General features: G+C 39.6%; 1 protein-coding gene across 1 annotated transcript in view; it reads left to right on the top strand.

Moving 5' to 3' along the window:
- Positions 1 to 15,288, top strand: part of LRIG1 (leucine rich repeats and immunoglobulin like domains 1) — an 82,451-nt gene that overhangs the window by 37,466 nt on the left and 29,697 nt on the right. The window contains exons 3-6 of the mRNA XM_075834006.1: positions 2,359 to 2,433; positions 10,484 to 10,621; positions 11,639 to 11,782; positions 14,550 to 14,693. Coding sequence (XP_075690121.1) covers positions 2,359 to 2,433; positions 10,484 to 10,621; positions 11,639 to 11,782; positions 14,550 to 14,693 — 501 coding nt within the window. The remainder of the gene's footprint in view (positions 1 to 2,358; positions 2,434 to 10,483; positions 10,622 to 11,638; positions 11,783 to 14,549; positions 14,694 to 15,288) is intronic.

The following is a 15,288-nucleotide window of genomic DNA, read 5'->3' as shown; positions in this document are numbered from 1 at the left end:
TTGGTTTACAAAACTCATATGTCATTTATGGGTTTATTTATGTGAGATATAGTAAGGAAATCATTCCTTCCTAAATACTCCCCCGGTTCGTCAGTTCAGAATTACGTGGGTGTCCTATTCTGACATAAAAGTAGTAGTTCAGGTTTTTCTACATTGAAAGAACCCCCTCCCTCTTCCTTGAAAATATTTATCATCCTAGGGAGCTCCACTAATCTTTCATAAGATCTACCAAACCCTTCCCCCATCTTATAATTATTTAGCTAAAACTGTGACCATAGCAGTCCATGACAATTCTGTTCCTTATTGATTGGGTTAGATGTTGTTCCCTACTATTGAACGGGTTGTTGATTTATGCAAAAACCTACAATGAGCATCTGTCTGATACATTCCTGCATTACTTAGAGATCTCGGGGTCTTCAATCGGCATGGTGCAATGCCTTACTTCACCTGTGGTGGTGCTGCAGGCAAACTAAACACTTGCTGCCAGGTTCGCCCATCGATTACAGCTGATCGCTGGGCACATTCTGTGATCAACTGATAGTCAGGGGTTGTGTCTAATACAATGGATTATCTAAATTGGCCAACACCTTTAACTTGATATATTTTTGTCCTGCAGGGATATCATTCAGCCGTACTCTTATTTTCTTTGCTTATTATACTGAAAATAATACCCACAAGCATAATGGATAGGTAGAAGTTCTCGAAGATGTATAGATAATGTTTTGTCTAGAAGTTAATAGATCCCACCTACGATATTGGTTGACTTTCCAAGGCTATTGAAAATTACAACCAAGTGCAGAATGTCCAATATTATATACAGTTTCTATATAGTTCAGCCTTCCTTGCAGTGCAAACCATTTGCATTAGTTTAACACCTCATTAATGTCCCCGAAGTTACAAAATGTGCAATGTGCCTAGATTAGAAGACCGGTTCCTACTATGTTTTTCTACAGTAAATGAAGACCACCACAGGATATCTGTTGGGCGTCAACTATTTTCTTTGGTTCCTCTTATTATTTTCATCTCGGGGTCTTGCCACAGAATGTGCAACTTGGGAAAAGCTTGTTCTTGTAATGTATAAAATAAAGCTGCTAATTCAGCAAATCCTGGAGGTTGCCCCTTCACTCCTGACTTGGAAGTGAGCAGGTAATTGCTTCAGTATGCTGCTTGCGAGCAAGAGAATCAATGAGGGTGGCCGAAGACTACGCCACCATCCTTCAAGAAGCCAGTTAAAAAGCTGTGCTAATTGGAGGAATATCTCATTGAACAAACACATGGGGTATTTTATTATATAGACTTGTGTCAAAGCCCAGGTGACCTATAAATAAAAGTATATATGTCCCCTTGTAACCAGGTGGGTTTTCATATGTCCCGAAATTTGTATTTGACTAATAGAAGCGATCAAAGCAGACTCCTAGTTAGGAGTCCGATGTATTCATCAGGAGGAACGCTCCCCCAACTCTCCACTCCTCACAGTGATTGACGTATATCCCTTACCTTTTAAGAAGAACCTTTGAAAAAATTCAGCTTGATTCTAATTGGTTGTTTTGGCAAATTCTCCACTTTTTTATTTGAGACAGTTGTTTTTTTTTAAAATAAAACTACGACACCCCCCCCCCCCCCGTAATCTCATTCTAATTTTTTTTATAATCAAAAACACACTCATCCAGACTGTGTGGGTTTTTTTATGTATGAATTTAGGTCCATAAATAAATATTTGAGGGTAATTTAAAAAAAATCAAAAACACTTGAAAATGGAAAAATTAGGGAAAAATATTTAATGTTCAAAAATTGTGAAATACTAAGAAAATGTAAGAATATACATTAGAGTTTCAGTATTCTAGAAATTTTCCCTGTCGGTTACCTTGTCCTAATGACCACCAGATCGCAGGAGACTTTTATTTACATAACAATTTGTAGATGTGGAGGAGATTTAACAGGAAAGCCGATTTTGAGGTCTAAGGTCAGCACATGACCTCTGCATACTGTGTAATGACAAGGTACACGTTGCTTAAACACAGATGTAAAATGTGGGCCATAATATCTGTCTCCACATCGTTATCTGGAACTGTATTTCTATTTAGATTTTAAAATTACTGCAAAAATTCTCCCTCATAATAACAATGCTCTATTTTTGATTTAAAAGTCACAATTTTTTTATTTTTTTTTAATACCAATTACACTTTTCTTACTACTTTTTCGTGTAATTGATATTTTGCTGATTCTTCTTAAAAAAATAAAAAAAATTCAAATTGTCTGAATGTTTGATTCTAAAATATCCAATTGTGCAAAATTTTGAATTTCTAATCTTGTGTTTTGTATTTAGACTTTTTGTATTTATGTTTATTTTTCATTTAGGCAATTGGGCTGCAATGAGCTGAGTGCCATCCCCACCCTTGGATCCTCCTCCTCACAAGTCATCAGCCTTTCACTGTAAGTTGAACTTGTTTTAAACCATGTAAAATAATGACTGTAAACGGACAATATCCTCAGTACGAAACAAATTTTATTTCCAGAGAAAAATGTTTGGTCCATGATTTTTTACTAAGTTGTCCCGAAAAACAATACAAAATTAGGTTGCCAATCATGATTCTATGTAATATTAATACAACACAATAAATTCCACCGTGGTCTTCGAGGGATGTTTCACTGTAAGTTACTTTGAGGGTGTTTCTGCTTCTTATTTGAACTGCTCCTTTTTTTTTTTTTTTTTGTACCTCCCTGACGGAAAACACTCTGTTCTCGGAACCGAAGATCCGGAGAAATGCGTTTTGTAAATGTCTCTATGCTTCATTAAACCTTTGGATTTGTGCTTTATCTTTGCCAGGAAATGCTCTGAAAAGTCTTCTTTTGTGTACTTTAAGTTCGTTACAGAAGTTATTCTTGATTAATCTAGCATTTAATCCTCCGGTGCTATTGATCGGCGTTTTGTTAGACATTGATACGCTCACCTTTCATTTTTTCAGTTTGGATTTGCTCACCTGTGTTTACTTTCAAGTGGAAAAAAAAAAACTCTACGAATACGGTTGAGGTGACTTGGCATGTTGCTCCATCAATAAAATTGTTGATATAGCTTGTAATTCCGAGATTGATGCTGGACATTGGCCATATTCTAAAGGCACGGAGCACTGGCAAATATCTTATCCTCCTTTGGGTAAACTGAGGGCTTATTTTTTATTTGTATACAGTAAATAATTTGTATCATTAGGTGATGTTAAATATAAAGAGAGCCGGGCTCGAGAGGGAGTGAGAGCTTTATAGAGATAGATATTTATACATTTTAATGTATTATTTTTTTTTTTACGAATATGTAAGTTATTCAAAATATATGGTCCAAATTTCGAAATATTTATTTTTATTTTTTTTATTTATTTTTAAATTCTTTAGCTAATATTTGTTCTTTTTATTAATTTTCATAAATTATCCCAAATTGCTAAGAGATCTGACAGTCCATTCAACTAAAGTCCAATGTCTCGGCAAATCAATTTGCTCTATTTTATAAATGACCTAAAGATTTGTGGGTCTATTTTTGAATGGAGCTCCATAGAGTTGCCAAATTCATTTAATCTTCTCTATTGCCATGCACATTTTTAAATTGGAGAATATATATATATATATATATATATATATATATATATATATATATATATATATAACCCAATCTATAAATTATTGTGGAACAGTCAACCACAGTCCAATAAAGAGCAGTGAAGGTTCAGTATTTTTGGATTTTCTTAATATCTTATTAAACTTGTAAAAAACTTTGTGCAGCTTGAGCAGAGTTGTCTTGTTTGACTTTCATTGCTGGGAAGTCCAAGTCGGGGCTACAGAGAGCCTTCTTTTAATCACCAGATGTTCGTCTATTATGTCTTGTGTTTAATAGAAAATGGTCAATTAGCCGGCCCCTGCTATTTCCCAAACACTGAGGAACTCAGCAGTGAGGAAATAACTGCTGACCATTGGGATCTGGAGGAAGAAAAAGTCTTAAGAAGCCCTGAATTTTTTTTTATTCAGGATTAATGAAAGCACAAATTTCAATTCAATATGACTTCAAGGAGGTTTTTAGAAAGTCCCAAAGTGTTCCAGTGACTAGCACTTGTATGAAATAGCCCTTTCTCTGACTTAAACAAGTATAAGCTCCTACTGTTTTCTTGTCTTCCTCAAATTCAATGTGTCCTCGTTCCAAAGAGTGGAAGCTTTTCAACTCAAAAAAGCTGTTCTTTAAAGGACTCATTGTGAAGAAAGTGACAAAGGATTGGGGAAAAAATAAAATAAAATAATTTGTAAGCATAACATTATAAAATAAATTAAAAAATTGTAAACCAAAAAAATCGAGTGATCGTTACCGTAAAAGAAAAGGTCTTTACAAGATTAGCGTAGCTGGAATTTTTTGTGTTTTTTGTTTTGAAACCTTTTTGAGAACCTTCTGGGTTCCCCATGCTTGAAATGTCCTATAAAATATTTAACTATTGGCACAAACCTGCCTGCCAATTATCCCGTTGTAGTTCCAATTAGTGTGCCAGTTATTAGTCTTTTCTATCGACTCCATTGTGTGGTGACTCCATCAAAACCGCGCATCTATTTCTAACGTGAGTCCACTCACCGCTGCTGAGTGACTGAGATGGTCCATGTAGAAGAAGGGAAGTTATTACATATCCTCATTGCCATACTTGATATACTCGTTTCCTAGTCCTTGGTTGGTAGCTTTTTGGGTGACTGAATTTTTTGGGCACTATTGTACCCATTGGTTGAGCTTTTATAGGCCATCAAAAACTTTTTGATAGTGCGCTCAGATACCATAAACTCTTGTTGACAGACACCCTTTAAATAAAGCTTGGAGAGATTGTATGGTACCAAAACAGCTTCCAGCTATGAGAACCGTGAAGATTCCCAGCCAATAAATCTGTAGTTCTGCAAAAGAAATCTGTTCTGAAGGTTGAGTTTCTCCACAAACTGGGATCCCCCTCGGCCATTATTTCCTTCTTTTCGGCAAGGAAGATATTACTCCATCTTAGCATTTTTAGGTTGGGCAACGTCTTTGCTTGGTCCTTAGACCAAATAATGCGTTCTTAAAACCAGAGCATCTGGTCGGATGATTGCAAAACCGGTCTGGATGAGCCATTTTTACAGTCCTTTTGCAACTACTCAAACCGTGAACGTTCAAATAGTCCGACTCCTTCGGGCGAACGAATCGGTTGATAATTTAGTTATTTGGTGCTGGTCATCGACAGGTGGTGGCACCATAATGCGGGATCTGCCCAATAAAGTCTAATATTGTCCAACTAAATTTTTCTATGAGATTACTTTTCTTTTATGGCTCCGACAACCTGAAGACCCGTTAATTCAAAATAACATTACCTCCGTCAGTAAAAGCGGCCCCATGGTTTCTATTGTCTTTCATCTGCAATCGTTGAATTCTCTAGTACAAAAATTAATAAGGGGCTTGACCCCAATGACCACCACTCTAAAAAGTTACTAATTACATGTCGAATGAAAAACTAAACTTTTTAAATTAACCCTCCTTTGGGAGAGTGCGGTTAAGGCCGTGAAAAATAGGATTAGAGGGTTCATAAGCCGCTTTCTGCAGAGTATTTACTGCTGAAACTAAATCAATAGGTCTACATTGTCACTGCAGAGAGTATAAAACTCTATTAAAAAAATCAATCTGTTTTACAGGCCAATTAATGTGCGGATCAATCCGCATTAAACTGCAATTAAACAGATAGACTAAGTACACGGCAGCGATGGATTTTCTGTTTTGCAGACTGGCTATATTGGAGGAATCTAAGCCTGCAGATGGAGCAGTGTTTTTCTCTGGATGATTGGCTAGATCACATGCATTGTTTCTTATTGATCATGACTGTTTTTGACGGTATATTTTGACAGACCGAGCTGAAACCTGGGTATAAAATACAATGTTTTAGGGAAAAACATTCCCCGTACACACACCATTATTTCAGACACCACAGCTCCCGTTGCTTTGGTTTGTGCGTGGCTTATAAAGATGGTATGGCCGCCAAGTGTTTTTGCGGTACTTTCCTACCTTTCCTATATATAATCATACATACTGGAGAACATCATGCTATATACTGGCTAAGATTATCTCTTCCAGTATTTTGGCAGATGGCGGTTATCATTGCTGGGGGTCAGACATGCAGTAATATCTATACTAGTTTGTTTTGTCCATAGACATAAGATACATCCATAATGTCCTGTAGACGTATTCCGTCAATATGGGCAAGATAGGTGTAAAGAAACCGTGCCCACCATCTCAGTGATAAATTGAACACTTGCTGCCAGTAATAATTGGACAAGCTCTTTAAATAGATCTAGCTTTCTTAATTACAATTTCCCTGCAGCACCTCCACAGGAGAACGAAAGCATTACAGGCTGCTCATTGAAATGACTGGGCTGTCGATCTAGTACGTGGACGTGCTGGGTCCCCCAGAGAGAGAGAGAGAGACTCTGTAGTTGCTTGCTGCTCTGGCTTTTTGATGGGGGTCCTGAATGGGCAGGATTTGTAGGCCCCTAGGGGGCTGTGCATGACACCAAATAGAATCGCCCCCCCTCAGGCCCTGAACGAAGCATAACCATGATCCTCACTAACTTTCCTTAAAGGGTAACTAAACTTTCTAACAAACTTTTGACATGTCATAGTGAGCGAGCACTGAGACCCCCACCGATCGCTAAAATGAAGCCTCCGAAGCGCTCGGGTGAACGTTGTGCCGCTTTAGTCACTGATTTGGATTTCCTTGAAGCGGCGTACGGGCTCAATAGAAAGTCTGAGTCCGTACAACTCTCGTTCAGCTTTTAGAGGAAAGCCGATCAGAAACTAAGTGGTCCAGCGCTCACCTGATCGCTCCTGCCACTTCATTTTAACAATCAGTGGGTGTCTCAGTGCTCAGACCCTCGCCTCACTATGACATGTCTAAAAGATTTTGTTAAAAGTTTAGTTACCCTTCAAAAAATAATTTTTCCGTCCGTGCGCTTGTTTTATCATTTTGTCATGTGCCGTATCATGACATTTGGTTTGCGTTCTCCCCGACCATTACAATCGAACGCACGTTATAGACTGTTTTTCCCATCTCTTCCCCTCACCCATATCTTTTTATCTCTTGCTTCTATTAGACATCTAAATTACAGATCAATATAATATAAGCTTTTAACCCACCTCGTAAACCCTGACCTAACCGCAATAATCCCGAAACTACTTCAGCGTAATACGTCCTTAATGCCTAAAATATGTAATCCTGAGTAAAACGAAAGAGCAGCAAACACAATTATTGTTAACAAAGGCGTTTACCTCATGTTACACATTGGAAACAAACTAGTTTAATCAAGGTTAGTGCTTGGGTGGAATTGCTTACATGCGGCACATTTGGTTGCAATTATCCATCTGGCACCTAATCACAGTAATAATGGTGGTATTTCCAACCTACTCTTATTGCCCTATTTGGTATTTGGGATTCACAAGCTGTTTCGAATTATCTAGCTGTGATTCACTTTGAAATTCCCTAGAATGCATCTGATAGATATTACTAAACTTTTCGGTTTCCCTCTAGCCAAGTACAGTCATGTGGCTCCGAACTCCGTATCAAAGTTTTCCTTTAGTTCCCAGAGATCTCTGCATAATATGGATTTAGGGCAGCGCTTATGTAAAATAAAATGGCTTTAGTCTACCAGGCTGGAGGGGAATCTTCATTTTTACAAATTCATGATGAAATTTAGCATTAAAGTGAATTTCCATGTTCCTTTTGACTACCTCGGCTGCTATTTATGGTCTTCTGTTTACTTTAGTTTCTTTTTAACTATGTTGTATTGGGGTAAAGTCTGACATTTTAGTACGGTCTCCTCTCTAATGCAGCTATGTCCTTCCTCTGTGCTTTACACTGCAGCACTGCTTGTTTAAAATTGGCTGATATCTATAAACATAAGTTCACCACAAGCTTATTAGTGCAAACAGACTTGTTTTTTGTAACCAATTTAAGTAAAAGTCTTCGTTAAACATCTATTAATTACCACTGGGCCTTAAAGGGGTATTCCCAAAATAATAAATTATCACCTACCACAGGATAGGTGATCATTTTATGATCGCTGGAGGTCCCACCAATTGTGAGAATGAGGGTACTGAACTCCCAGATCCTCCTCACTGCACCCCCCGCAGTGAGGAGGAGCTAGAATGGGAGCGGTGGTCGATCATTCACCCGCCACTCCATTCGCAGTCCATGAGAATGACGGAAATAACCGAGCGCATGCTCGACCAGTGCTCCATTCAATGTCCTACTTGCTGCCGTCGAGCAGTGAGGAGGATCTGGGGGTATCAGGACTCATGTTCTCACAATCGGTAGGGGTCTCCGATCATAAAATGATCACCTGTGGAAAGGTGATAATTTAGGACTTTGAGAATACCTCTTTAAAGACGTTACCAGCAATTTCCATCAACATAATAGCCGTCCTGAGTCGCTGAAAGACACCCGTTCTTGTGACTGAATGCTTTCTCCGCTTTATTTTGACAGCCGGTTTTTGTTTCGTGGTATCAGGAAAGTTATATGAAGGGGAAATTATTTTATCATTTCTAGTCGCTGATCTCAAGTAGGGAAAGTTGAAGGGGCTTTTGGCTTTTATGCTCCTAAGAATGTCCAATTACACCGCTAAAAAGAGATTTTCAGGCTCCGCTTAATGACTAACAGATTGGCAAACATGGCAGAGTTGTGTTTTTTTTTGTTTTTTTTTTCGTCGTCGTAAAATAGGTCGCAACTCCACAATAAATTTTGTTTGGTGCTTTAAAAGTATTTCACTCTTAAAAAAAGATCATAATCTTAATAAATCTCATTAAATCCCCGGGCCGGTGTCTCTTTTATGTATGTTTTTTAATAATTTTACTCTTGTAATAATGGAAAGTTCTAATTTTTTTCAAAATCGCTAAAAATAACTGCGGATTTCACTCTTTGCATTGCAATAAATTAAATGCAATAAAAATGACAGATGGGGCGTGCTACAGATGAAAAAATCTCCAGCATGCCTAGAATCCGCTGCAGATTTTTTTTTCACATTGTAAAGCCGAATTCAGACTAACGTAGCGTACGTCCGTTTGACGGCCATTAAAACAACCGCCGTCACATGGACGCATGTATTTCAATGGGGCTGTTCACATGGCCGTTGTTTCAATGGACCGTGTGAGGGGTCCGGTGAAAAATAGTACAAGTTTTGTTCTGTTTTCATGGATTCATGGACTTAAGTCTATGGGGAACAGTGAAAACGGAACCCGCACAGGGGCACCTAGGACGTGAAAAACGTCACGTTTCTCACGTCCATTTCCCCACATTTGTGTGAATTTGGCCTAAGTGCATGTGGTTTGTTGAACCCCGCTCACTTACATTGTACTGTACTGAATTTAGGTGTGACTTTACTCTTGTGATCCTTGTACGTATGTACCAGCACATTATCCGGATGGGTATGCAATTTCTGTTCAATGACAGCAAGCATAGATCTTGAAAATGGGGAGGAACTAAAACACTAACCTTAAATTGCTGAGCTATTCATTTTACTATTCTTAAAACACAGATGGACTGTTCGTATCCAGGTTAAAAATGGAATTGATCTCCATGAATGCCCTCAAATGCTATTTGCCTGGTCGGGAATTTTATAAAGGGGTCCCACACTATATGGTCCTATTTCCTTCACAATAACAGGATCTGGGTGCAATACTTATGTAAAGCCCAAGCACGTATCTCCGTTCTGGGGGCATATAGTTGGTACGCAGAGATTTATCTCAGTAGTTTGGATTGTGGCCCTGCAGGATGGGGGACGACAAGGGCTCAAATCCAACCAGCGCAACATCTAAAGGTTTTATGTCGTCCTCTGGATCCTCCGGATTTACTCCCACAGTCCAAAACAATTGTCAGATAAATCCGCTTTAGGGACAGATGTAAGTGGTTATATAAATAATGGCTAAAAAATTCAATGTTATTAATAGATCCTCTGTGCTCGAATAGCCTTCATTTTTGGGAGCGTTGATTTGCTGCTCGTTTTAGCCTCCTGGGTTCATGGATTCAGTCGCTGGCCTGTCCTTGTGTTTTTGGTTAGAATTCCCACCTGAACAAACACGACATCTGCAGCCGGCCTGAGAATCTGTCCAGCTTCCCTCGGGAAGCACTGACTCAGCAGACTCGTGAAGAAGATGCTGTTATTTTCCCTCTGATATGAAAGTGTTCATTTCCTGTTAGATGAATGATTAAAATCCAAAGCGGCGCGAATGACCCTAAATGTAACAAATCTGCAGTCCTTGGTGGTTTCATAACCCTGGATCACACAACGTCCCATAGGGCGAGATGCAGAGAACTCTACAGGACGTCGGACACCTGGCAGCAGGGGGGAAGGAATAGATGTGGACACTCATTTACTTTGCTGTGGGTTGCGTGATGCAATGTTAAAACAAAAAACACTGTAGTTTCAATGATAAGGTCTTCTGTATTTCTTGCAGGCATCACAATAAGATCCGTAATATTGAGCAAAGAGACCTGATACCGTATACATCACTGGAGACCCTGGACCTGAGCTCTAATGAAATAACAGAAATCCGAAGTGGTTCATTTTCATCACGACTACGTATAAAAGACCTGTAAGTGTCCTATCTATCGATGGATCGATCTCCCGAAGGATCGAAGGATCGATCTCCCGAAGGATCGAAGGATCGATCTCCCGAAGGATCGATGGATCGATCTCCCGAAGGATCGATGGATCGATCTCCCGATCGATCGATGGATCGATCTCCCGATCGATCGATGGATCGATCTCCCGATCGATCGATGGATCGATCTCCCGATCGATCGATGGATCGATCTCCCGATCGATCGATGGATCGATCTCCCGATCGATCGATGGATCGATCTCCCGATCGATCGATGGATCGATCTCCCGATCGATCGATGGATCGATCTCCCGATCGATCGATGGATCGATCTCCCGATCGATCGATGGATCGATCTCCCGATCGATCGATGGATCGATCTCCCGATCGACCGATGGATCGATCTCCCGATCGACCGATGGATCGATCTCCCGATCGACCGATGGATCGATCTCCCGATCGACCGATGGATCGATCTCCCGATCGACCGATGGATCGATCTCCCGATCGACCGATGGATCGATCTCCCGATCGACCGATGGATCGATCTCCCGATCGACCGATGGATCGATCTCCCGATCGACCGATGGATCGATCTCCCGATCTCTCGATGGATCGATCTCCCGATCTCTCGATGGATCGATCTCCCGATCGACCGATGGATCGATCTCCCGATCTCTCGATGGATCGATCTCCCGATCTCTCGATGGATCGATCTCCCGATCTCTCGATGGATCGATCTCCCGATCTCTCGATGGATCGATCTCCCGATCTCCTTTTCATATCTATCTATTATGTATACTGTCTGGATATTTTTTTTTCTTGCTATACCTCAATTTACATTTTCCCTAGTCCATCTACAACCTGTTGATCAGCTTTCATAGTGACATTTAGATCTTCATGCCTGGTTCTGTAAAAAAAAAAATGCGCACGTCCATCCTTCACAAATATGCCATTCGTCTTGTATTGAAATAGTTGACAGGTTTTTTTTTTTTTCTTTTTCTACAGCAACCTGGGGAGCAACAAGCTGAGCAGCCTGGAGTCTGGATCATTTGACAACCTGTCACGGTCTCTGCTTACACTTCGTCTGAGCAAAAACAGAATCTCGCAGCTTCCGGTCAGAGCGTTTAAGCTCCCCTTACTAACCCAACTGTAAGTACCGGAGCGCAGCGTAATTAAGCCTCCCTGCCCGCTCTGCACATGCAGCACCTCCTGGGATCACTATGCCAACTCTGATAGTCTCTGTAATGCCCTGTGTTCATTAATATCCAAACAGCACCCAATAAACATGTATTAGGCCCCTTTTTCTTAAATAAATGACTATTTTATAAAGATTAGGGACCTATTTCAGCTAATAAAGCCAGAGCCTTTGAGACTTTCAGTTGATCAGGGACCTCTCAACCTTAAACAGTCTTATTATGATTGGAAATTTTATCACGCTCGCTGGTCGGGGGCTGGCGCAGAGGTAACGTGCTCAGACCACACAAGGGCTGATTAGGCAGGAAATGTTGTACAAGGTGATAGTAAAGTAAATCTTCTTTTGTTTTGCTAATAAAACTTTGCCTAGAGTTTCCAAGCTTAGACCAATTTATTTTAATGCTGGAGTGAGACATTTTCTGGCTGCGGGTAATTAGAAAATGACAGTAATACCACATGTAGCAATGTACATAGGGGCAGTATTATAGTAGTTATATTCTTGTACATAGGGGCAGTATTATAGTAGTTATATTCTTGTACATAGGGGCAGTATTATAGTAGTTATATTCTTGTACATAGGGGCAGTATTATAGTAGTTATATTCTTGTATATAGGGGGCAGTATTATAGAAGTTATATTCTTGTATATAGGGGGCAGTATTATAGTAGTTATATTCTTGTACATAGGGGCAGTATTATAGTAGTTATATTCTTGTATATAGGGGGCAGTATTATAGTAGTTATATTCTTGTACATAGGGGCAGTATTATAGTAGTTATATTCTTGTATATAGGGGGCAGTATTATAGAAGTTATATTCTTGTATATAGGGGGCAGTATTATAGTAGTTATATTCTTGTATATAGGGGGCAGTATTATAGTAGTTATATTCTTGTATATAGGGGCAGTATTATAGTAGTTATATTCTTGTACATAGAGGCAGTATTATAGTAGTTATATTCTTGTATATAGGAGCAGTATTATAGTAGTTATATTCTTGTACATAGGGGCAGTATTATAGTAGTTATATTCTTGTATATAGGGGGCAGTATTATAGAAGTTATATTCTTGTATATAGGGGGCAGTATTATAGTAGTTATATTCTTGTATATAGGGGGCAGTATTATAGTAGTTATATTCTTGTATATAGGAGCAGTATTATAGTGGTTATATTCTTGTACATACAGGACAGTATTATAGTAGTTATATTCTTGTATATAGGAGCAGTATTATAGTAGTTATATTCTTGTATATAGGGGACAGTATTATAGTAGTTATATTCTTGTATATAGGGGGCAGTATTATAGTGGTTATATTGTATATAGGAGCAGTATTATAGTGGTTATATTCTTGTATATAGGGAGCAGTATTATAGTAGTTATAGTCTTGTATATAGGGGGCAGTATTATAGTAGTTATATTCTTGTATATAGGGGGCAGTATTATAGCAGTTACATTCTTGTCCATAGGGGGCAGTATTATAGTAGCTATAACCTTGTCCATAGAAGACTGTTTTAGGCTATGTTCACACGGAGTATTTTGCAGAGTTTTTTGACGCGGAAACCATGTCGCAAAACTCTGCAAAAACGGCCCGAAAACGCCTCCCATTGATTTCAATGGGAGGCGTCGGCGTCTTTTTCCCGCGAGCAGTAAAACTGCCTCGCGGGAAAAAGAAGCGACATGCCCTATCGTTGGGCGTTTACGCCTCTGACCTCCCATTGACTTCAATGGGAGGCAGAGAAAGCGTATTTCACTGTGTTTTATGCCTGCGGCGCTCAATGGCCGCGGGCGAAAATCGGCGTGCAGGGAGAGGAAAATCTGCCTCAAAGTTCCAAACGGAATTTTGAGGCAGATATTCCTCCTCCAAAATACTCAGTGTGAACATAGCCTTATAGTATATTCTTGCCACTCGATGATATATTTTTGAAGACCATTCAACTATTGGCTAAAAATACCTGACAACCACTTTGTCAGAATTCTGCTCAGTGGAGTTGTCAAGTCCCCTCCCCTATACCTCTAGGCAGCATATACAAAGTACATTACTCAAGTAAGAGGAAACCGTGTGCACAGGAGAGATCCTTCCCCAGTGTGTGAAATCTACGGTTTCTCGGGAGGCCCTAAGGCATGGTGGGAGCGAGTCTTTATCTCGCTTTCTTCTTCAGGTAGACCATCAAGATATCATATTGACATATCAAATCTACGCGGTGATCAGTTCTGTACATTGTGTATAATGTTCTATATTTGTGTCTGCAGACATTTTGGTACTTCTACCCTTACAATAGGTTAAGTAACAGAAAACGTGTTCTAGGTCGGGCAGGTTCTCTTCTTTTAATTAACTGCAATGCACTTCTGGCAAAGTTTGCTCCTGGGACTTATTTAATAATAAGAAAGTCATGTTTGGTTTCTTTAGACCGGTGCACTGGGAGATTTGTTTTTTAACTAAGCAAGTATCATTTTACTACCAATTCAGACTGACAAGGCAGAGGGAACAATCAGAGTCTTCAGATCCTTCTCGTGCTTCTGTAGAAAGGTCTTTAGTTCTTTGCAGGTCCTCGTTTCCCAATGGAGGTGTAGATGGGGAGAGAGATTAGCGAACCATGCGATACGATCTGCCAGCCTTTTATCCCTTACACTATGGGCTCTTGGCTCTATTGCAGGGTGTGGGCTGACTACCAGTTAGTAAGGTACTTTGTAACAATGTTACATGACATGTCTGTATTTGTAGGGAACTCAATCGGAATCGGATTCGCCTGATAGAGGGGCTCACGTTCCAGGGACTGGACAGCTTGGAAGTTTTAAAGTTACAACGCAACAATATCAGCAAACTCACCGACGGGGCCTTTTGGGGTCTTGCATGGATGCAGGTTCTGTAAGTATTAAGAAATCATAACTGTGCTGGATAAAGTGTGTTTTTCCCCTACAGCTGGTCGTAGACTTCAAAAGTGAATGTCTGTCTGATAGAGAGCTCCAAATCCCCTGCATAGACATACTATTAAATTATACAGTTCTGCCTGCCTGCCGTGAACGGTAGAGGTAGCTTATTGCATATTGTATCCAGTTTGAGCACAATAATAAGTATGCATAAGCTCCCCCTAGTGGTGGCTGCAGGCAGCCAGAATTTTGATTCAAATAGTTTTATTGAAGTTTTTCTAGACAACCAATACAAAAGGAGCATCAAAATCGACCCTGTCTCATAATAGCAAAAACTTTTAGAATAGTCACAAGCCAAGGTCACTCCGGATATTAGAAAGCATAAAAATACAGCATAGGAAATTTACATGAGAATAATTCCAATATCCGGTGAAATAAGAAACAATGAGCATATCCTGTTGGGTTCGAGACTAAGCATTTTCTTGACGACTGTGTACATTAAATATGCAAATACAGAGTGTACAAACAAACTGCAACAGCATGAACAGAAGCCGTATAATTACTGTGAACAAGCCTAAAATGACTTTAGTGAT

This window comes from Rhinoderma darwinii, chromosome 7, assembly GCF_050947455.1.
Source record: "Rhinoderma darwinii isolate aRhiDar2 chromosome 7, aRhiDar2.hap1, whole genome shotgun sequence".
NCBI lineage: Eukaryota > Metazoa > Chordata > Amphibia > Anura > Rhinodermatidae > Rhinoderma > Rhinoderma darwinii.
This window is presented reverse-complemented; position numbering and strand designations above follow the sequence as displayed.